The 23,304-nt window shown below is 44.4% G+C and overlaps 1 protein-coding gene across 1 annotated transcript in view; it reads left to right on the top strand.

Annotated features, from left to right (window-relative positions):
• Positions 1-22,754, top strand: part of syde2 (synapse defective 1, Rho GTPase, homolog 2 (C. elegans)) — a 42,106-nt gene extending 19,352 nt beyond the window's left edge. Inside the window, exons 4-8 of the mRNA XM_068590138.1 lie at positions 4-1,145; positions 6,335-6,461; positions 14,246-14,427; positions 15,106-15,337; positions 18,945-22,754. Of these exons, the coding sequence (XP_068446239.1) occupies positions 4-1,145; positions 6,335-6,461; positions 14,246-14,427; positions 15,106-15,337; positions 18,945-19,684 (2,423 nt within the window). The 3' untranslated portion in view covers positions 19,685-22,754. The remainder of the gene's footprint in view (positions 1-3; positions 1,146-6,334; positions 6,462-14,245; positions 14,428-15,105; positions 15,338-18,944) is intronic.
• The last annotated feature ends 550 nt before the right edge of the window (positions 22,755-23,304 follow it).

Raw genomic sequence — 23,304 nt, 5'->3', positions numbered from 1 at the left:
TAGATGGTCCTGACCTGCCCAACGCTGTCAGCTCCCCACCCTCCAGCCCAAATCCAGCCAAGAAAAGCAGCTCCATCAACTGGTCCTTCCCCGACAAGATCAAGTCTCCGCGCACCGTGAGGAAGATCTCCATGAAGATGAAGAAACTTCCGGAGCTCAGCCGGAAACTCAGCATCAAGGGGACCCCGAGTAGCAGCAACGGCAACAACGGCAACGGAAGCAATCATTTAGAGCCCAGGGCCCATTCCCCCCGAAACAACGCGCAGGGGCTGGAGGCCGTCCCCCATTCCTCAGGCCCTCCTCGGTTAGCTGCATCTGGGGGCGGGCAGGCCAGCCGTAATGTGATCTCACGCTACCACCTGGACAGCAGCGTGTCCACGCAGCACAGCTTCAGCAAGAAGAAAAGCAACGGCAGCTCGAAGTCCGCCAGTAAAGGCGGCTACCTCAGTGATGGGGACTCGCCGGAGCTCGTGGCCAAGTCTGGGAAGCACGGCTCTGCAGAGGTGAAGGGAGGGAAAGCCAAGGAGCCGGAGGGAGGAGGCGGAAGCTCCAAACTCAGCGGCACGGAGCTGGACATCGACGCTTTCCGCCATTACAGCTTCACAGAGCAGCCCAAGTGCAGCCAGTACATCTCTGGACTGATGAGCCTGCACTTTTACGGCGCCGAGGACCTCAAACCTCCACGAATTGACTCCAGAGACGTCTATTGCGCCATCCAAGTGGACTCGGTTAATAAAGCACGAACTGCCCTCCTCACGTGCCGAACTACCTTCCTCGACATGGACCACACCTTCAACATCGAGCTGGAGAACGCCCAGCACTTGAAGCTGGTGGTGTTCAGCTGGGAGCCCATGCCGAGGCGCAACCGCGTCTGCTGCCACGGCACGGTGGTCCTGCCCGCGCTCTTCCGGGTGACGCGCTGCCACCAGCTGGCGGTGAAGCTGGAGCCGCGCGGCCTGATCTACGTCAAGCTGAGTCTGATGGAGCAGTGGCAGAACTCGCTGGACGGCGGGCCGGACGGAGGCCGGGAGCCACAGGTGTTCGGTGTGGAGGCGTGGCGGCTGGTGGAGAGGGAGAACACGGGGATGATGGTGCCGCTGCTTATAAGCAAGTGCATCAATGAGATCGAGAGCAGAGGCTGCCAGGTGAGTCTGCGTGGGGATTGAGGGGTTTGGCTTTTGGAGTGAACACAGTAAAAGACAGAGACAATGACTCTGTGACAAGCTTTGCTTCTGACGGTCCAGCTTTTGTTTCTCTTATTCATCAATCTGTCTGTTTCTGATGAATCGACTGATTGTTGCGACTACACAATGCCAGATACTAGAGACAAATGCCCAAGGACTCATCTTTAAAGTGATTATTTCTTCTAAAAAACAAACAAAAAAACAACCATTTTCAGTTTAAAATTATATTAAAAAGCTGCATAAAGGGAATATTTAGAATTTCTGCTCTATAAATTATTGATTAGTTGTCCAATTTGTTGATTATGTTTCACTCGATGGATGAATTGACCAATAGCTTTAGCATAATATGATTATTTTCATCATCACATCGTCTTCTGAATGTTTCTTGATAACCATCACACAGAGTAGTAACTAATAGTTGAAAATTATTTCCCAAAGCCCAAGGTGTTTGAATGATCTAATACTGGAGAAAATGAGCAATTAGCATCCTCCCAGCTCAGTATGCGGTAAGACAGGCGCTCGCCCTGCAACCAGTTGCCCTGCTGGACGACTGGCCTGAAGAGAATGGACAGAAGATGTATTGCACTTCCTGGGGGGGCTGCCTCTTTTATTCATCGAAGAGAAAGACTCCGAGTTAAGAGACTGTCGTGGTAGTGGCGTTGAGGGTGGAGTGTTGCCCTGGATCATGTGATCGCCTCTTGTTTTGTGTGCACCCCCCCCCCCCCCCCCCCGCACCCCTCCACCTCCACATTTCATGTGGCCTTTGAAGCCAAGGGAGAGGCGACGGCGTTCCTCTTAATTAGAGCTGAGACAGCGGCAGTAAAAGTGTCTGGCCGCTGCTCCTGACTGATCACTCTAGGGGGGCATGCCAAGGGGAAGCGGGTGCCTGGGGGCCAACAGACAAACATTAGGCCTCGACAAAGGGCCTGTCCGTCAAATCAGACCCCGCCCCTCGGACACTAGCGCAGCATGCCGGGCGTCTAGCAGGAGCAGAAACAGCAGAACGGAGAAAATGAAAATATTCACTGTCTCTGGTAGATAACGGGTTTGTACATCACAGTTGGTGCTGAAAGAGACGAGAGTATCTCGGGATTGTTTTCAACATCTGTTGACATTCGTTATTTAGTTGATATTTTTTTGCTAGAAACCATTAAATTGTTTCTAGTCTATAAAATGCCCCCCCCCCCAAAAAAATTAAATTAAAAGAGCCCAAAGGGTGACATCTTCAGACTTCTTGTTTTGTCCATTGAATATTTGATAATTTGACCTTTCCAAATAGTCTGTTCCCAATAATTCCAATAATGTTAGCTGAAGAAAAGAAACAGTCTTTTATTCAGGAAGCTGGAACCAGAGACTGTTTGGCCTGTGTGGTTAATATATTATCACTTCAATATCAGCATTTTAGTTGATTTTTAAAACACTTTTCACTTATCATTTCAACACCATACGTGCAGTCTCGTCTTTACGATTAGTAAAGGGGGCTTTCAGGCAAAACGTAGCACGATACCATTAGTTGTCAGTTGAATTGTTTAGGTTGAGCCACATTTCCATTTGAGACGTTTTATCCAAACATTGCACGAATGTCACGAAGACCTTTTAAATGACAATGTGAAAGAAGGAAAGACACCTGTTGTGGTCGTACAACGCTGTCATCACAGCCAGCTGCAGCTCTCCTTAACCGATAGTTATTAACCCGTGAGCTCAGATCTCTCCTGTTTATGTAATTCACTCTGCTTTGTGTTGCCATATAGCGATTCCCATCTGTTTCTGTCCCTCCTTGTTTGCCTCAGTCTCTCCCTCCGGCTAATTTTTCGACTCCGCATCTGACACTGCCCCTGTCCCTCGCGGCGTTTCATCTAATCTCTCCTCTCTGCCGAGGAGACTTTGTACAGAGTCTCAGTCTGAGATGGAGCGTAAGAGCTCCCCCAGGTTGCAGGCAGACAGAGGTCAGGACCGGGTTGACACCGGATCCCGGTGGAATTTGCAGGTTGTGTCACTGGAGGCCGCGCGGCCAGACGTGTAGCGGTGTGCCTTTACAAATGATTATGTGGATGTTTGATGGAGACTCCTTTTTCAGAGCCTCTTAGAAATGAATGTCCTCAGGGCTTCTCCGAGCTTTAAAGACACGGCATGGTTGGGAGTGTTTTGAAAAGGCTGCACATAATGCCTGTGTGGGAGACTGGAGTTATGTTTGTGAGCACTCAGGACCCATTAAAAAGAGGCACGCTTTAAAAGGATCTATCCCAGAAACCCACATACTACCTTCCGTACATGACCCGCAGACTAAAGCCCTTTTCAGACGCTGAATCCGTCACATTAATGGCTTCATATGTCTGTTAGAGGAATGGCTTTTGGGCTCACAAACACACGTCTTTGTTACTTATGTATTCTGTAATGGCTCTTTTCAAACGTGACAGGACTGACGTCATATTTGGGCATCTGACGTAAGCACGAGGGATGCTTGACTCTCAATATTCTGTCCCCGATTACATTTTCTCTAACAGAGTTCTAATTTCATAATCTATAATGTAAATTATAACTATATAAATTATAACAATCTGATGCCCTCAAACATCGAAATGGATAATTCAAAGTATTGTGTGGTTTGATGAACTTCTTCTTCTTCTTCTTCTTCTTCTTCTTCTTCTTCTTCTTCTTCTTCTTCTTCTTCTTCTTCTTTTAAGAGAAAAGTATCTATAATATGTGATAATAATATAATCTATCTCTGCGTATGACACTGTGTCGTTTCTGTGTGACAGTTTTCAAATATTAGGGCGAGGTGTTATAGAAATGCATACCCCGATAAGATTGCCGTATGGAAATGTGATCTAAGGTTCTAATTCAGACATTCAAGTTCCTCATTTGTTATGATTTGTTAGCTTTCTTTGTGTTGTGGGATAGTAAACTGAATATCTTTTGGTTTCGGACTGATGGCTGGATACAACTAGACATTAGAAACATGGCATTTTATTGACCAAACAATGAATTGATTAATTAAGAAAACAATTGGCAGGTTAGTCGATGATGACCTTTGTTCTTGTTGTGTTTTGTGTCGTTGTGGACCCGGGAAGGCTTTCATGTACGTCTGCTCTCCAATCGCCTGCTCACCTACATTATGTGGAGAGTCCTGGAACCATGCCAGAAAGGCGATCTCTCATGCCGTTGAGAACAGATCATTATTTCCCCGCTCGTGTCAATTAGAAAGCTGATCAAAGAGAAGAGCCGTGTTAAGAGGAAGTCAACAAGTCGGTGGACCGATCGGTCAAACACTCAAGAGCATTAATACGTCCAAATGCACTTTCCTTGCTTTCCTTTGATGTCTCTATAAAGTCTTTAAGCTAATCCCAGAGCCCCAAAAAAAGAAGAAGAAGAAGAAGAAAAAAAAAGAACTGATCCCATCTCGAGTCACTGAGGACTCCACATTCCTGCCGGGGGGGAACTCATTTGGTGTTGCGGTCATTGTGTCGGCCTCACTGGGCCGATCGGTCTTGGCTGGTGCTGTCTGCCGTGTCGCCCGGCAGTCCTCTTCTTGCTAACAGCTGTTCTCCGCCTGCACTCGCATCCAAAGAGAGACTCCTTTTTTTTGTCTTCTTCTTCTTTTTTTTCTCAATGGACTTGTTGCCCATTGTGTGCCCGGTGACTTGTGTTTACTCTCACACAAAGGCAAATCCCCGGCTAATCTTAGCTCCTCTCTGCCTCTCGTGTGAGGGTTCGAAAGCTCTGCTGGCCTCGACACAGAGCCCACAAATAGCTTGGTCTGGTGGGGAGATGTTACGATGCTCCTACGCTGGAGCCCGGACGTGTGTGTGTGTGTGTGTGTGTGTGTGTGTGTGTGTGTGTGTGCAACTGGACCCGACCCGCCATTCACAGCCCACTGACTTTAACGCGTTACCAGGCCAACCGCACCAGTTGCTCTGCTATGCTACATACCAGACAGACACATGTAGGAGAAATTACGGTATGTCTGTAGCCGGGGCTTAATGCCAACAAAACAAGGAGACCATCGGTGCCAAGTTTCAACGATCAAATGTCAGCATCTGGGGGAAAATGTTAAGAGTTCCTTTAGGTCGCACTGTGGAGGATGAGATGGAGAAACAATGATGCTTCAATGTGTCACGCCGCTCTGTCAGCTGGTTTTATAGACGCGCTCAGTGTTGATCCAGTCAGTCATAAAGATGCGACATTATTATCACACCTCTAAAGTGTAGTTTGGCAAAACACAGCACATTCTTTCTTTTAGTCGTTTTCAAATAAAGCCAGTGGTGAAAAGCAGAAGTATTGAACATCTATATGCACAACCGGGTTTTAAAGTTAAGCTACATATCATTTGGAAAGAAGAAATGACCAAGTCTTTCTCTTACAGTTGAAAAGCATAACTCATAAGCAACATTGCTCATTTCAGTCGCTCTGTGACATCACTGAGACAGCTTAACATTATCAAGTACCTGGCCACTATTCAACACATGTTAGTCTTGCTTTAATGTGTAAAGAAGTAAATGGATAACACAATATTCTTCTAAAATATCATTTTGCTCAGTACACTCAAGATGTTCTTGCAAAAGGTGGTCTTGGCTTATTTTTGCTCACATAAATGTCAGAGGTTTTATAACTCTTCTTCAGCAAGAGTTATACTTTTCGAACTTTAAAGGTCTAAAATAAACACGTCAGTCGAGTCGGTTCAATTTGTCTAGCCCACATTTGTGTCAGGCCTTCGCCATCTGTGTAACATACAACTCAACCTACCCATAAACCCTAGGTCGAGGGGAAAAAAAGGCAAAGGTTCATCCCTTTTTCAGGATTCACATTCATAGGCGCAGCATATGCAGTGGAGACAAATGTGGCAGGATTAAGATATAGAGAACTATGATTCCAATAAGAAGCAGATGAAAGGTATGTTTGGTAAAAACGAGTAAATAGTAAGTACTAGTGGCTGTGTGGTGCTGCTTTAAGCTGGACCTCCAGTGTCCCATCAAAAAGACATAATATTCAACCTTCTGAGTTCTCACACACGTGTGTTATGGGTGAAAGTAGTCCTGGCTTCCGTCCAGCACATTCTTTGAGCGTAGACTCGATCGATGGGGTTGTGAAAATGCCTCTCTGTCCAATGTGTTGTATGCTTGACCTCCTTGTGTGTCCGTGTATGTTTCCAGGTGGTGGGTCTTTACCGTCTCTGTGGATCTGCAGCCGTGAAGAAGGAGCTGCGTGAGGCCTTTGAAAGAGACAGCTGTGGCGTGGAGCTGTGTGAGAACACGTATCCTGACGTGAACGTCATCACAGGTAAGAGAGAAGAGAAGCTCAGGGTCACCACACACACACACACACACACACACACACATACACACATGTATACATGTATATACAGTAGATATTATTATTTAACTAGGTGGCTTTCCCAGCTCGATGAAGAGTTTGTGACAATTTTGTGAAACATTTTTGATTCTTTTTGGGTTTATGTGTAACGTGTCAAAAATATGTATTGGATATTATCAAATATTGTTAAGCCGCAATATCATACACCTGTCAGAGCATATTGTAAACTATTTGAGACTTTTGCCATTATGATAGTAATGAAACTTATTCAGCAGTTTCTTAGCAAAAGTTACAAAATGCTTTGCACAAAAATAAAAACGTGACAATAAGAAAATAAAACAAAAAAAATAAGGGAAAACACGCTGAATTTGAGTCACTTTATTAAGATATATAAGAAAAAAAGAGGTCTTTACCTAAATAGAGGCTGCATTTATTGATCCAGTGCTTTTGCCGCTGTAAACGTGTCTGAGCCGGCATGTCCTCTGCAGATAGGTCAACACATGTGTACGTGTGTGAGTCTGCTGTTTGTAGTAAAAGCATTCCAGCATTCAGCCGGGGCCTGAGGGAAGGGCCCACACACACACACACACACACACACTCACACACACAACAAAACCACGCTGTACATTCAGGTCATTCTTTCTCCCTCAGGTTCGTGGTTGAGACATGCTCTGCATTGTCCGTCGTAGGACACGTTTTAGTTCTCAGTCTGGTTAATGATGGCGGTGTGAAAGTTCTTTTATTACCCCGCAAGTAGTGATGAAAGTCTGATTCCTCTCAATGTGTTATTTAGCGAGTCATTTAAATGCCACTCAGAGTCGGGAGTTGCAGTCTCTTGCCACTCCGAACGCTGTGGAATAAATAATGGAAACGGTGAGTGACGGCACATCTCACAGAGTCGTCGGCTTACAAAAACAGCCGTGTCATTGCATTGAGTGATGATTCCAGCAGTGCGACAGATGAAGGGGAGGAGGGTGGTGGTGGTGGGGGGGGGGGGGCAAAGTCGTAGTAAAATGACTTGGTCATGATTTTTGTTTCTCCCACAAAAAGAGGAAGACCAACGGAGCCCCTGGACATTGTAGGAGCTGCTGTTGGTTTTGGGAAGAGGCCCCGTATAGGCGTCGTCCTATCATGCCTGCTTTGATCCACATGCATTTGCATGGCAGGGCAAAGAACACAGTTAACAGTTCAGCGGGTTAGGAAAAAAGGGACAGCACCAGCGTGGCTTGTTGGTTTTTGCTCGCTGCCTAAATTTGCTCCACCGAGCGAGCTTGCTGTTGCAGATGGGCCTGAGTGGGTGGAACAGGGCAGAGACGTGGGGGATGGGAGGCAGATGAAGGCTTTACGGTGTATGTGTTGCAAAAATGTTCATCTGGGACATCATCATGGGTTTAGTCTTAAAACGTACTGTCCTGATATCTTTTGTCAGAATTCGTCCTTTGACTGACCTCGTTCGACTTGTTCTTGCCAATATTTTTGAAACGCGGCGAAATGCCGCGAATTTGAATGAATGTAAAGTGTTTTACAGTCTATTGGAATATAAAGGCTGGATTTTGGGATTAAAATGGAGTCTCTGCCGTGCAGAGTCAGGCTCGAGGCTAATGAGCCAACAGCAAACGGATGAGCTAAGAGGGCTGGTGTGTCACACGGCTAATTTTAACGCGGAGGTAGTGAAAGGGATTATCGCGAGATCAGAGTTCAATCCCAAGCTTGCAAAACACGCTCAGTGCGCGGCACCTCGATTGTTTCAAATCACGATTCACTCGAAAGGAGCAGAAAGCTGGTATCAACGTGGGCAACACGCTGTTGAAAATCAAGACAAAACTAATTATCTTCAGCAGTTTGTGTGCAGTAAATAGTCTTTCTGCTCGGTAGTTAATCTGTGCGACACTCTAGACGGCAGGCGTAGAAAGAGTGTGTGTGACTGTCGAGCTGCAGCATGTTGGGAGACGTGGTCCAAAGGGATTCATAACCTTTATCGACTCCTGGCGTTCATCCAACAACTCACCAGGGTCCTGAGTCAGCGCGCTACTTTTATTTAAACAAGTGCTGTTTTTCTGAATTACTTTAATATACACTACATATACAACCGTCTGGAAACCTGAAAGTTGTCCTTATTGATCACATACAATTTAAATTTGTTGCTTTTAAACTTTCTTTTTGTTTGGGACAAAACAAAAAGGATAAATTGTGTTAATTAGCAAGCCATAGAGATTCTTGGAGGTGGTATATTTTTCTACTTTTTGACAGAGCTAGTCTAGCTGTTTCCCGCTGTTTTCGTTATGCTACGCTAAGCTAACCGACTGTTGGTCATCGCTTCAAATTTACTACATGGGAGTGATCCTGATCTTTCCATCGAGCTTTCAGGAAACTAATTTGTGTATTTTCCTAAATGTCAAACGATATTGGCATTTGAAGTAATTATTCCAAAGTTGAATTGGAGCAGGCATTTGTGTTGACAAATAGTTCAGTTGCTCAAAATATCAGATGATGTTTCTCTACCCAGTAAGGAAGGCTTCACACACTACTTTGGAGCGGTGATTGAGGCCAGTCTGTAAAAGCTAAGGCTGCATGATGCTAAGTGTCACTAAGCACAAGCAGAGTATAACAGTTTAAAATTAAAAGTTCAGTTTAAGATGACACTGTAGCGACCTTAACGAATGATTAAACCCTCGGCTCAACCTTGCTTTGGCCTTTGTGTGGAAACAAAGCTTCTAAAGAGACCCGACGACGGCAAACCTGTCCAGATATCGCTCCTCTCTCCTCAGAAAACGAAACTGGTGTCTCCCGAGCGCTGCTGGTTGACAGCTCAGCCCAGTTATTGATCCTCGTTTGAGGTCTTTTAATTCGCCTCGCCTGACTCATCTTTTCCGTAGCCCATTTCTCTACTTTGCCCCCTCCTCCCTCCTCCCTCCCCACCCGACCCTCGGCTGTACACCAGTGAAGACATGGAAAGTCATTAACAAGTGCCCCCTTTGTTGCCGAACAAACACAGATGGTATTTGGCTCACGCATGGGGGATTAGCTGAACCCTGGGCCGGCCGGGGAAGCAGGCAACCACTTTACAAAGAGCTGCAGGCCTGTGTGGGTGTCAGAACAGTTCTTAAACGGCCGTCGGCAATCATTAAGACATATTTCTGATTAATCGACGTGCAGCATGAGAGCGCCACTGTTTCCCGATTCAGGAGTGGGGTTTTGCTCCTCCTGGGGTTTGCGCGGGTTTACGCGGAAAGTTGAAGAAACGCCAGTGTAAAGCTGTGCCGTGCCACCGGACAAGGCCGCGACACACACACACACACACACACACACACACACACACACACACACACATCTCCTCTGGCCCCCCCTAGTGCTGTGGGGGCGTGCAGGACAGCAGGGAGAGGAGGGGGGGGGGGGCAGGACAGAGAACAAACCCCCATTTGTTCTCCAGGCGAGGCGTTGACTGCTGCTCTGACAAGAGGAGTGACCTTCGGCTTTGTTTGAACAAGAGGTCAAAGGTAGAGCTGTGCCCCAGTGCATTGTGTGCCTTGTAGTGTTTGGTGGCACATTTGGAACATTGGAAGACTGAATTGATTCGAGAGAGAAAAAAATCGTTTACGTCAAATAGCTTTTAGCTGGTGTCATCTGAAGCTTGAATTGTATGTTTTAAAGGATCACTTGAGGAGGTCATTCTTCTTCATGGCTGAGCTTTCAGGACTCATTTCAGTTTGGTCTCAATCAGCCAAACGTGTGGGTGGAGATATACATGTATGTTTGTGTAGTTCCTATCTCTGTTGGTTTAAAGCCAAACCCCAACAGTGAGAGAGCAGACACTCAGTGTGGGCTTGTTGTCAGCTTGGCTGTGAAGGAAAGTGAAGCACCTGCAGTTGAAACACACCTGTTCACCCTCTGAGCCCATGACCTTGTGTTTGTGTGGCTCAGGCACCAACAGGGGCTAAGACTCAAAAGTAAACACTCACACTGACTCATAGCAGGCTAATGATTTACCTGAATGGCTGTATTCTCCTCACTTGGGACAAACACACGCGCACGAGCACAAGGTCTCACTGAATGCTGCATTTTCTTTAAATGACTGAAATGGGAACGGCCCAAACACTTAGTCATACATGGCGTGAGAGGCGTAAAGAGGATGTTTTGTTTCATGAGGCCGTTCTCGTGTAAACCAGTCCTGCTGTTGTTGTGTCTCACAGCACGGTGAAGGTCAAAGGCTCTTTCATTTTAGACAAAAAAAACAAATCAAGAGGTGCCTCTCTGCATTTTATTTGCACACCGGCTTAAGAAAAAGAAGCCTTGCTTTGCAGTGATAAGGAGGGAAACATATGGCTCATTTTTGCTTCCAGGCAGTCTGTGTTTTTCCATCCGATGAGACAAGCTGATTATTATTATCTCAGTAAAGTCCCGGTGAAGATCGACAACGGGAAGCCGGAGGATGTTCACAAAGCATTTCTGTGTAATCAGATTTGGAGATCAGCATGTGTGGAGGGAGCGTTTAGGAAGGAGAGAATGTATCTTGTGCTTACGTTTCCTTATCCTGATTGGATCAGACCAGATTTCATACCAAACCCGATGAAGATAATTGATAACTAAAGGGAATAACAATTAAAAAACAAACATGGAAGCATGTCTGCACAGGTCGGCCTTACAAAGTTTGAACGTTTTCCTGAAGTGGTGTTGAAGTCTGACTTATGGCTGTCAGCGTGTTGGTCGGGGCTGGGAGGGCCGACACGGTGCCTGTGTGCTTGTTTTGCTGTGGGTTGTTTTTCCTTCAGAGCCACCACTGCCTGCCTCAGGAATGCACAACATATCTGTGTGTGTGTGTGTGTGTGTGTGTGTGTGTTAGTATTGAATCTCAAGTTACAAAAGAAAGAGTTTTGTGTGGGCGTTGAGATAGCAAAGTTTTATCTGGTATTGTGGTAGCTGCCACAACCAGTACAATATCTATTACATAAGTGTCTTTTTCTATTTTTTTCTTATTTTTGTGGGGATGAATTTTACAGCATCAGATAACTAAATCTAATTCCACATATCAAAGCATTGACAATCTCAGCTCATTTGTAATGGTTGTCCCCAGAAATGAAATAGAGAAACAGTAAAAAAAGATAAAAATGTATAGCTAAAACACCATAAAATCGGTAACAAGACAGGACAAAGCTAAATGCTAATGACAGCATGCATACAATGCTAACATGCCAATGTGCAGCAATATATCATTATTTTGTCATGATTTGTCCTCTGGAGAGCATTAAATATCTGTAGAAATCTGTTAAAAAAACTGTTAAAATCTCATAAAACTCTTCATAACTTGTGGCTTGAGAGCAACATCTTCCAAAACTGTTTAATGTCAGAATAATTGATCCCAGTTCTGATTTAGTTCTGAGGAAAATACACATACATAAAAGGAAGTAGAAGTAGTAGGGAATACCTTTTTGACACATGAAAAGAAATAACAAGAATTCAAATAGTTTGGGTTATTTCTACCTTTTTTAATTTATTTAGAAATATGTTGTGGTTTTGTGATTGATGAGCAGTTTGACCAATAAATGTAACTCTGAAGTTTCCAGGAGATGATTCTCTCGATGAATGTTGGGTTTTGTTTCTGCCGAATGTCTCTGTGCGGGTAATGAACCTAATTCTAATCTGAGATTTAAGTGTAACACTGAACTGAATTTAGATCTTCTATTTAGACCTTCTCTCATCCTCTAATCCTATATTCAAAAACTGTCATGCCCATGTAGCTGCTGGAAAGGAGAACAGGAAAATGAAAGTGTTCCATTACCTAAAAACACCAAAATGTAATGTTCCTTTGCCAACATTTGCCAGTCTGCTGTATTTGATGATTGTGTGATGGACCCGCGATGCCAGTTAGGAACAGACTGCAAAGCTTTAAGCCTCAGGCTACCTTAAAGAGCAGAGCAGGGACTTACTGGGATTAAAAAGTGAGCGTGTTAAATTGCGCCCTCCATCGTCTTTCTGCGCCTAAAGGGATGTCAGCAGATTTAGTCAGAATCGTATTGTAGTTTGCTGTAAATAGAAGGCAAGTAGGAAAACACTTTGGCTGTTTGGGGGGGAATCCAGCGATGGAGAAGTGATAAAGTAGAAGCTCCTTTTTACAGCATCCAAATCAGAATCAGTTGCCAAAGCTCAAGGGATTGTGACACTGCTTAGGGATGCAGGAAGACCGGATGGTGCTTGACATCAATACTTGCATGTCTTTTTTTTTTTTTTTTTACAGTTTTACTGTTGCTAAGGCTTTGCACTTTCAAACATTGTCTCCACCCAACTCTTCACCCCAGGTTAAATAACAAATATTCATGACTTGTGGCAGACAATGATCTTATCAGATCATCTTCAACCCACTCATGTAACCAACAGCACAGCTGCGCTGAATACCAAGTGTGTGTTAAGCATGGAGCCGACATTACAAGAGAAAACTTGTGAATTGCTCTTCATGGTCGCATCCTTCTAGCTGATATACAATCACACCCACAATCAGAGACCCTTGTTTGTAGTAAGCCAATACAAAAACCTCCGAAATAAGGCAGCAACCTACGGCAAAAAAAGTACTATTCAGCTCGTGACCCACATTGCACAACAATCTAAATATTCATATTTCACCGCTTCATGCATAAACTGCATGCATGTCTCATAATGTTTGTGCCAATGCACGGATTTCACACAAATACAAAAGGGAAAACATCATCCACGAGCTAATCTGCAAGAGATCAATAACACAGCCGTGAGCCTTCGGCTGCATCACAGCATTCTGTGTCAAAATAAAGCCAAGACATTATACGATAGACATGTTTGCACCAGCCTTTGGTGGAAAAGCGGCGATCGCTGGCATCTCAGTGGAGAACAAACCTTTTGGGACGAGTTGTCAGGGTCCAAAGGACGGGAACATCTATTATTCTGGCTTGAAGTGCTCGTTGGAGCCCAACAGCAGATGTGATCGGTGACAGAAGCACAGCGGTGTGGATCACTAGCAGCCGTAGCAGTACGACTCTTCCTCAACAACGGGTCACCTTGAAGAGACGTGATTGTTGGCCGGGGAGCTTGCTGATGAAATGGTGTTCAAGCATCAAGTATTTTAAGCAACAGCAAAACACTGGTCATTCTATCAGTGTAGTGACGGTGACCCATAGGTCTTATAAAATGATGTGAGATAGACATTCGTGTGTATTACTTTGGAGCTTAACCAACCAACTGATGACACAGCCCTCCAGCCGCCTCTGAAAACCGATACAGCTCCATGCGGAGGGAAAAGAGAGCAGACGCTCGCCACGAAGAGCTGTCCCGCTGCCAGGAACCCTTTTTTCCTCCTATTTATTATTTTTACCCTTTCCCTTTGATAAAAAAAAAAAGACACGCGAGTAATATTGCAGGTGCTTTTGTCTGACCGACGAGAGGCTGAAGTCACAGGTGCGAACGCAACGCCCAAGACATCTGCATCCCAAGATGCCGCGGGATCCCCCGAGAAAACACCGGGACCTCAATTTGCAAACAAGAGGGCGTGCCGGGTTCAGTGGTTTGAAATAGAGGGAAACTAAAAAAAAAAGCATGATTATATATTGTGAGTGATATGTCAGGTGTGGAAGCTGCCTGTGTTCTCAGTTCGGCTGGGAAAACCGGAATGACCCTCAGCCGTGACGCAAAGTTTATTTATTCACCGACATATTTAACCGCCCCGCACCATATTGCCGCAGCGGTTTTTCCTCACGCTGTATTCTCTCTCCCTCCCCGACCGTTCTCAGGCGTACTGAAGGACTACTTGCGGGAGCTGCCCTACCCTCTGATCACCAAGCAGCTGTATGAGGCGGTGTTGGAGTGCATGGCCACGAGGCCTCTGCGGATCGGAGCAGCGGGCTGCGAGAACGACCAGGCCGACACGGAGCACACCGTCAGCCTGCTGGACAACCTGCCGGACGTGGAGAGGGTGAGCGAGACAAAGACGGCATGTTCTATACTGCATGTAGAACATTGTCACAGAAGGGCTTGTGACAGGGATAAAGATGGTCATGACGACAATGCCGCAGATCACTACTGTTTGACTTCTATTGCGAAGGCTTTTACATGGGGAAATATTAGTGGTGACATACTGTTCACAAGCTTGTACCTGTATCATTTTATTTTTCTCGAGGCAGATACTAATGTCAATCATTTTGAGTTTAAGATTTATTTTATTTTATTTTTTTTTACATAACACAAAAATTGTATTTTAACCAGAATCCCATTGTGACAGGATAAACGACGTAATGACAGTTTCTTAACACATATTTTCTGCAATCTCTTGTTATGTTTATGCTGAAATATCAGAATCAGAACCATTTATTGCCAAGTGAGTTTGCACAAACAAGGAATTTGTCCTGGCGGAAGGTGCACAACATTTAACAATGACAACATTTAACAATGAACATCTAACTATATTAAAAAAATATCTACAGATAATACAAAATGAAAGTATAAATATGTAGATAAAACAAGCACATGCACACAGCAATGCTCCAAAGGATGAAGTGGCTTTCGCAGGTTAGCTCTGCTGCTGCCGGCGGTACGACTATAACCACCCATCATAATGATAACACGTCTTCTTTGTCTCTTATGTGTGTACCAGATGACACTGCAGAAGCTTCTCGACCACCTAAAGCTGGTAGCGTCCTGCCAGGAAGTGAACAAGATGACGTGCCAGAACCTGGCGGTGTGCTTCGGCCCGGTGCTGCTCAGCCAGCGTCAGGACGCGTCGTGCCACACCAACCGAGTCTTCATCGACTCAGAGGAGCTGGCCAGCGCGCTGCACTTCAAAAAGCACATCGAAGTCCTGCACTACCTGCTCCAGCTCTGGCCCGGTGAGCCATTGTTACGTTCCTTAATAAATGTTGTCATTTTGAGACCGTATTTCATTTTTTTTTTTTTAAATACAGTTCCACAAGCGCATTGCGTTTTTCAATCAGGTGATACACATCAGACAAACGTCAGTTCGTCTGTAAACACAGCCTCTTGCCCTGCTGGCTTAAAGGGTCTTATGCGAATCAACGCCAGCTCTGCGGTTCAGATCTACAAAGAGCTGTTAAAGGACGGGGTTGCTTTGATCCTTGAGGTTTTCCAACAGCGGCACAAGTACGACTGATAGCCATTGGCCACAATCTGTTGGATCCTCAGAGATGAAACTCTCCACAGAGTGCTTCATCGTGGCAGACTGAGCCAATCAGAGCCGAGCCAGTAAAGCCCCAATGTAAACCAAACTTTTGAGGCGTGGCACCCTGTCTTAGGATAAACCACCAACCAAGGACAGAGGCCCATTACCGGCTTCACACACACACACACACACACACACACAACCAGTTCCTCTGTCTGCCTGCACAGCTGCTCTCTGCCAGCTGCAGCTGTCTGCTCAGTGTGAGATATGAAGCGACTTTAAAAAGGGCATCAAGAAAAGAGCTGCAGACGGGAGGAGATTTGCATTGGTCACAGCAACTAATTTGATTGAAAATTGATATTTCAATTCCTTTTTTTTCAAACCTTACGTTCACTGCATCGCTAATCGATGTGTGAGCCATTAAACGGCTGCTGCGGTGCAGGTGAAGCCTCAAGTACTGTGGGAAATGAAAGAAAACATTACAAAATGAACCAGTGTGCTCTGCTGACACACAGGTTGAAAATATAAGACGGTGGGAAGATTCATTTTTGCTGCTAGAGGACAAATTGTATGACTGTAGTAGTTTGCATTTGGTGACATTTATATGAACAGTACTCAATCTAAATCTAAGCCGGCTTACTATATCTTCATTGAAATAACACATTATTGTGTGTGTTTCATTGTGTCAGTGTATCTTGGGGCTTTTATTTTTTATTTGCATGCATGCTGTATTTAAAAAAAAATCTCTTCAAAGTGTCCCCATTATCACTTTGGAGAGAGGATTCAAATCCCCTCGGAGCTCTTCCCGGTCACCTGCAGCTTTAACCACAACTGCTGATTGATGTCCAAATAAGAACTGACTCTGTGTCTGTGTCTGGCCTCAAGAATTGAAATGCATCCCCAGACTCCCACGTCGAACAAACTCTCTGTAAGCTGCTGAAGTGGAGCACCCTCCACCCGCCTCTACATCAACTGTGGAAGAACCACAAAGAGAGGGAAGCACACCAACTGAATAAGTCAGCATTTGTGAATCCCATAATTGCCGGTAGTCTCGTGCAGTAAGAGAGGGGAGGGAAAAAAAGGGCAAAAAACAATTTTCTTTTCGAGGATAGAAGAACACGCACGCAGATAATGATTGGAGAAGATGGGGTCAAGTGGCCTGAAGAAAAACAGTTTTTAAACCTGCGCTCCTGTCTGCAGCTGATGTCACGCAGTCAGTGCCTATAATGATCTGTAATAACCTTGACAAACCTTCCAGCCCAGGTTCAAGCCTTTGTTCACACCCTCGGTAACGTCTCCATTCTGTCTGCGTCTCCCATCTCGCAGCGCAGGACGCCCGGACTATAATTAAAAGACATTCCAGGCTTAACCTTAGCCCTCGGCCCCTGAAGCTTCACCCTAACATTTCACAATCATTATAGGATATTTTCAGCCGCCTCTTCACGCCTGTCACACACAAACATACCTGACCCGCCCAGGCATTGTTGCGCAAGCCTCAAGTGTGCATGTCTTCAGACAAGTGCAAGTACATCTGACACGAGTGACACTATTTACAGGTGGCGTGAGAGAGCATGAGCATATGTGTGTTGGAGAGGCTGAGGGGGGTGTTTGGTGAGAACTGTGTACTTTGCCAACTTTATGTGTGAGCAGATGGTTAGACAGACAGAGAGGAGGAGAATGGGTGTGTGTGTGTGTGTTTGTGTGTGTGTGTGTGTGTGTGTGTGTGTGTGTGCATTTGTTTGTATTAGTATTAGTTAGGGGTGGGAATCACTAGAGGTCACACAATACGATATTGTCGCAATACTTAAGTCCCCCGTGCGATATTATCACGATACTGCGATACATTGAGTATCGCGATATATTGCGACCGCAAATTGTCCCCAAAGGAAAAGTTTGTCGACAAAAAATAAATTGATTGTGTTAGTCTTAGACCAAAACGTTTAGAATTCATGCAATAAAAGATCAATACTTAGCTTCCGAGTGTCGATACATCGGCATGCAAAATATCACGATACTATTGTTTCTGCAGACAGCTAATAACTTAAATCGTGTCATCAGTGAATCATGTCTGAAATGAAATAACATGTTGTCTCTTAAAGGAGGATAATTCCTGTTTGTTTTGGGCGATAATTGCTTCAGTCTTTAGCCTCAGGAGAGTTGTAAGACATGCAACCGCTGCACATAAACACTCCTGCATCAGCAATCATTCCTGATGATGGAAATGCAGTCAACATGGTTCATTTTTTTTGTTTGGAAAGATACCATTTGAAACCTTTGGAATACACCTCTGAATACAATTCAGGATTGTGTGTCGTACCTCTTGTACATGACTTACAGCCATAACGTTTAACACTTGTTTTCTGTTCCTCTTGATCCAGTAAGGGAGAGCTAGCGGTGTCAACAAAGTGTAGGTACACAGAGATAAAGACAGACAGGTAACCGGGCTGTGCTGGTTGTGGTGGAGTGCTCGCTGTTCCCTTTTGTGGCACAGTCAGATGATTCTTTCATAATGTCCAAACAGGGTTTGAGTTCAGTTCATTTTTAAGTTTGGTTTAGTCAACAGTTGATAACGAACAGCACAGAAGGATGGCATCGATGCCTCTGCGTGTGGTGGTGTGACTTCAGCATGTGTTTGTCTGACTTTGAGCACGGCGTGGCATGTTCACATTATTTTTGGCACGGCGTTTGTCAGGGCTCCCACAACTTAATGAACTTGTTGCTGGCTTCCCCAGATATCTTTGTTTCAAGGATATAAGTTCATTTCATAAACCTGTGGTCTCAGTTATTGTTGCTTTCATGGCATGTTTTTTTTTTGATGTCATGTTGAAGTTACCAAAGAGGACTTATTAGGTGATTTCACACACAACTACAAAAATAGTATGTTTGTCTTGTTGATATTTTGTTCTGCTGATATTGGTTTTGAAAATTGGTAGTGGTGGTAAAAAAAAAGAAGCTCAGTGACAGTTATCTCAAAACAAATAAAAGCCCAAATACCTGCATGGCGAGCCAACACAAGGAGTTTATGATTCAAACGTTTATTTGTTCCGTTTGTAATTTGGGTGAACTAACCCTAAAAAATACTTCATCATTTTGGGAAATATTCTTCCTCTTGCTGTCCCTCACTGTTTCCAGTCTTTATGCTAATAAGCTAACCAGCTGCTGGCTGGACAGAATGATTTTGATCTTCTAATTTAACTCCCGGCAAGACATCAAAGAGGTGTGTTTCCCAAAATGTAGAACCCGTTCCTTTAAGGATTTGAGTTCAAATGGCCTCTCTGCATTTAATTAACTCTGCCTGCCTTCTGTCTCTCCTCCAGTTGTGGACCCGTATGGCCGGTCCTCCTCTCAGCCCCCTGCAGCTTATTTGGCTCCGGCCTCATCAGACCTGCTGTCGGCTCCTCCCATCCGCCGGAGGAAAGAGCGCCCCCAGGTCCTGAACCTCTCTGAAGTGGACATGGCGGGTGTCCTGCGGCCCAAACCGGGGCGCTTGGACAGCCCCAGCAACCGCTACGCTGGCGACTGGAGCGGCTGCGGCGAGAGCTACTTCCCCTGTGAAATCCTGCTGCCTCCCAACAAAGAGGAGGCGGACTACGATGACGTGCCCTCCGAGGACACGGAGGCAGCTGAGGAGGTAGAGGAGAAGCCCGGGGACGCAGAGGAAGATAACGGCCAGGTGCTCACAAGCCCCGGGGCTGCACCTGAGGCTGCGCCCGTCGAGCAGGAGCAGCCCGAGAGAGAAGAGGCGGCGGAGGACGATGAAAAGGAGGACGAGGAAGAAGAAGAGGAGGAGGAGGAGGAGGAGGAGAAGCAGCAAGTAGAGACTGATACAGGCAGTGGGCAGCCATTAGAGGACATGGAGGAGGAGAGGATGTGCGACCACATCCTGCCTCCGTGTCTGCCCAAAGAGCACACCTACCAGGCCTACATGAAGATCCAGGACATCAGCCCCGTGCTGAGCAACAGGGTCAACCTCAGAGACCTGCAGGAGAGCATCGACACGCTGATAGGAAACCTGGAGAGAGAGCTCAACAAGAACAAGCTCAACGTTGGATACTGACCCCTGCGACAGCGGCACACACACGTATCCACGCGCACACTCGTAGAGACTCGTGGGGGTTTGGGGAGACCGTTCAAGGCGCTTCAGGAGACAGTGACAGTGTTTTCGTGGAGGTCCTGCGATGTTGGCGAGGTTCTTCTGTGCCAACCTAAAGGACACGGTGAGAAGAAACGCAGCGGGGCACTTCTGGCGTTACTCTTCACCCCATTGACATTCCGTAGAGGTTCTCACTTCATGTTGTGTGTTTGTTTCAGTCCGGTTCTGTGTTCCGTGTTGTTATTGTTGCTTCTCTTCTTATTAGAAGAACCCATTGACCCCTCAGGGGTTTAAACGGTGCCTTAATTGTGTGAAGGTGGTACGTCAAGAGGAAAATCCACCCTAAAATACAATGCATTCCCTCGTGTGATCTTGATGCAGTGTTGACAACCACCAGGATAACCTCTGTGATGTTATGAAGATATGTTTTTACATTGAAAAAGGCTGAAGGTGTGCTTGTTTTCTTCAGCAGACAGGGTACATTTGGACCTCTGCTCATGCACTCTTTTAAGCAACGATACTGACGTTTTGTCGGGCAAAATTCCTGATATACTTTATTTAAAATTGACCATTTTCATACCAAAATATCCCAGTGCTTCCAGAGCTTCACCAAAAGTATTGAGTTGGCGGGCGTCTGAAGCAGCTTTTGGACACTACTGACACAACAAAGCAGTGGTAGGCCAAACAATACGGGATACATTTGGCATTTCAATTTAGAATTGGATTCAGAGAAACATTTGTTATGAGATTCAAAAAATAATATGCAGAGGAAATGGTGGTTCTTCAGGACCTCCATCTTTTTTGGCAGCGGATAAAAAATGTTCCCCTGATTCATTGAACCCTGCTGTTATTGACCAGAAAATGTATCTTGATTTGAGAAATCTCTGAGTTTCCTTCTTTCCACTCCCGTCTGTTTTTCCGAGTATGTAAACACAGTGTTTAGTCATACAAGCCAAGATCATAGGAGGAACCTGAGTACATTCTGTTTGAGGGTGGATTTCCTTTTTTTTAAGGCAGCAGAGAGCTTTTGTAATGAGGTATGTAACACAAAATGTTGTACAACAATAATGCACTTATAAGGCAGGCAGTAGTGTAGATTGTCATTAAAATGGAGTCAAGAGAGAAACAGCTGCCACTGAAACCTCCTAAGAAAGATAAATAAGAATATGATGTGGCTTGAAATTAGTTTATGTTCTGTATTGTGTGAGATGTTTGGACACCCATGTACAGCCACACAAGACAACTATCTCTGAAGAGTAGAGATGTATTTGATCTTATGAAGCAGGCAAATAAAACAGCTTTCATGTGGCATCATATTCACTTGAGGCTGAACACAATACTTCCAACATTTTGATAAATTAGCTTTTTTTCCACTTCCTTGTCGAGAGGTAGATGAGAAGATTGAGGACATGTCGTGTATGTATGCTCCACACTAGTTTAGAACTAGAAAAGCATTATCTGGGTTTAGCGTAAAGACTACAATGCATAGATTAGCTAATTTATCAATCTTCTACCTCTCTGCAGAAAAAGTAAATAAGCTCAATTTCTCACCATGTGGAAGTATTCCTTTTAAAACCACCAACCAGTAGACTTTCTGCTTCTCCCATCCCATTTTTTTATTTTTTTTTGGCAAACCAGTGAATTACACAAAGCCGAAATGTGAAGCACAACTTCCGAGCAGCAGCGAAAGCTGTTTGCAGAGGGCTTCGGTTAGTACGACTTAGCTGGCTGCCTAAATTGACAAATGACGTTATTAGCAATCCAGGGATTCAGCATGATCAGTATTTAACCTGTATATGTATATAATTATATAAATGTATTCGGAGTATATTATTTTTTACAGCTTCTATTTCAATGGCGTATTTAAATACTTCTGATGACCTCGTAGTGTTGTGTAGAGTAGAAGTAGTCGCTTTTCCTCCCTTCAAGCTACCTGTACACATCTTAATGTGCTGGACTAATGGTACAACTTTAGCTGTAAAATATATGATAAAATCGTGCTCTTGCAGAAAAAAAGTGATATTTTTATTGTATTGTGTATATATTTGACATTGTTTTTCGTGTCTGTGGTGGACTAAGCTGTGTGTTCATGATGATCATTGGTGTTTTTGTTTTTCAAGGTACTGAACGTTGCATGGTCAAAAGCTTTACTGACATAAACAAGGCTCTTTCTCTTATGCCTTTGTATTTGATATTTATGTGTAAAAAGACTTATTTTGTAATGTATGCTCGTTTGTTCGTCGCCCCGTTCCTCCAATACACAGATGACTGCACTGGTCAAGCTTTTCTCCAGAGGACTTAAATGCTGACAGTGATGTACTTTGTGAAACTTCCTGATCCATTATCTTCAGCATTTTCCTAGAATATGGTCACCATTGAAGATTTGCAACACTATTTGTCATTTACGTTATTAAATGAGAGAAGATGGACAGTTGATGTAGGGTTCGCATTTGTCTTTATATATTTTCCATTCATAGTTTTTACTGTTGTTCCCCAGCATGGTGTCTGTTCACGGTCCTGCTGCTTTATAGCGGTGAAGCTGTGGCTGCTGCTATCCGTCTGAGCGGGTCTGCTGCTGAAAATGGGTTTCAGCAGGGTTCCTTTCAAACCATCTGTCTGCACTTGCAACACAAAAACATCCATTTACAGTATAGACACTAATGTGGGCGAGCATCACCTGCCGTCTCATTTGGATCTTAAATATGAAATTCAAAGGTATTGATTTCTGCCTGCAAACCCTTCAAAGATTGAACTTGATGTTTTCATGAGGACAACGTGAGTGATGCTTAAAGAAATGCACTAGTTTTTCCTTTGCATTGGCAACATATTTAGCGTCCTCTCAGCTCCCAACTTCTCTTTTTCACAGAATATTTCAGCACACAACTGCATGATGTTTTTGGGTGTGTATCTGTCTTGTCCTCTTTGTCCTTTGGAGAGAAAATGTCACCTGGAAAGCATTGCTAAACAAAACAAAGTGTTTTGTATTGATCCTGAGAAATGTATGATCATAATAAAGTATATTATTTTACATTTACATGTGGACTATGACTCATTTGTTTGTCAGATACAAAGTCCATCATTGGATTCAGCTATAATCTGAAAATATTATAATTAAGCTTTCACCTTTGTGACATTTCCTAATTTTGACTACATTATTAGACAATTATTAAACAGTAACTTGACCTAAAGTTTTGTTAAAAAAAGAGTGTTTCACAGATCTGATTCTGCAGTGATGTAACACCTGAGACAGAATAGTACATTTAATGGATAGTTGACATCTCACACCTCACTGCTCCAAACATAGACACGCCTGAATCCATTCATAAAAAACATATTTGTGTTGTGATGTTTTACATAAGAAGAATGTAGTATTCTGCAAACACAGCAATCTCGTTTAAACGACTAAACATCTTGACCGCAGCCACATTTTCCCAAACTATTCGAAACAACATCTTTGTTTAATTGGAAGCCAGTTGGAAACTGACCTTAACTTCAGGAAACTGGACTCTGTTATTTTTCGTAGATTCATCTCTTTGCTGTGGGAGCGTTGTAACTCAGCCTCAGCACAGAACAGATAAATAAGT

The sequence above is a fragment of the Clinocottus analis genome, unplaced genomic scaffold (genome assembly GCF_023055335.1).
Source record: "Clinocottus analis isolate CAN_PGR_092001 unplaced genomic scaffold, fCliAna1.0.p SCAF_23, whole genome shotgun sequence".
NCBI classification, from domain to species: Eukaryota; Metazoa; Chordata; class Actinopteri; order Perciformes; family Cottidae; genus Clinocottus; species Clinocottus analis.
Note: the sequence above shows the minus strand (reverse complement) of the source record. Positions and strands in the feature narration are given on the sequence as shown.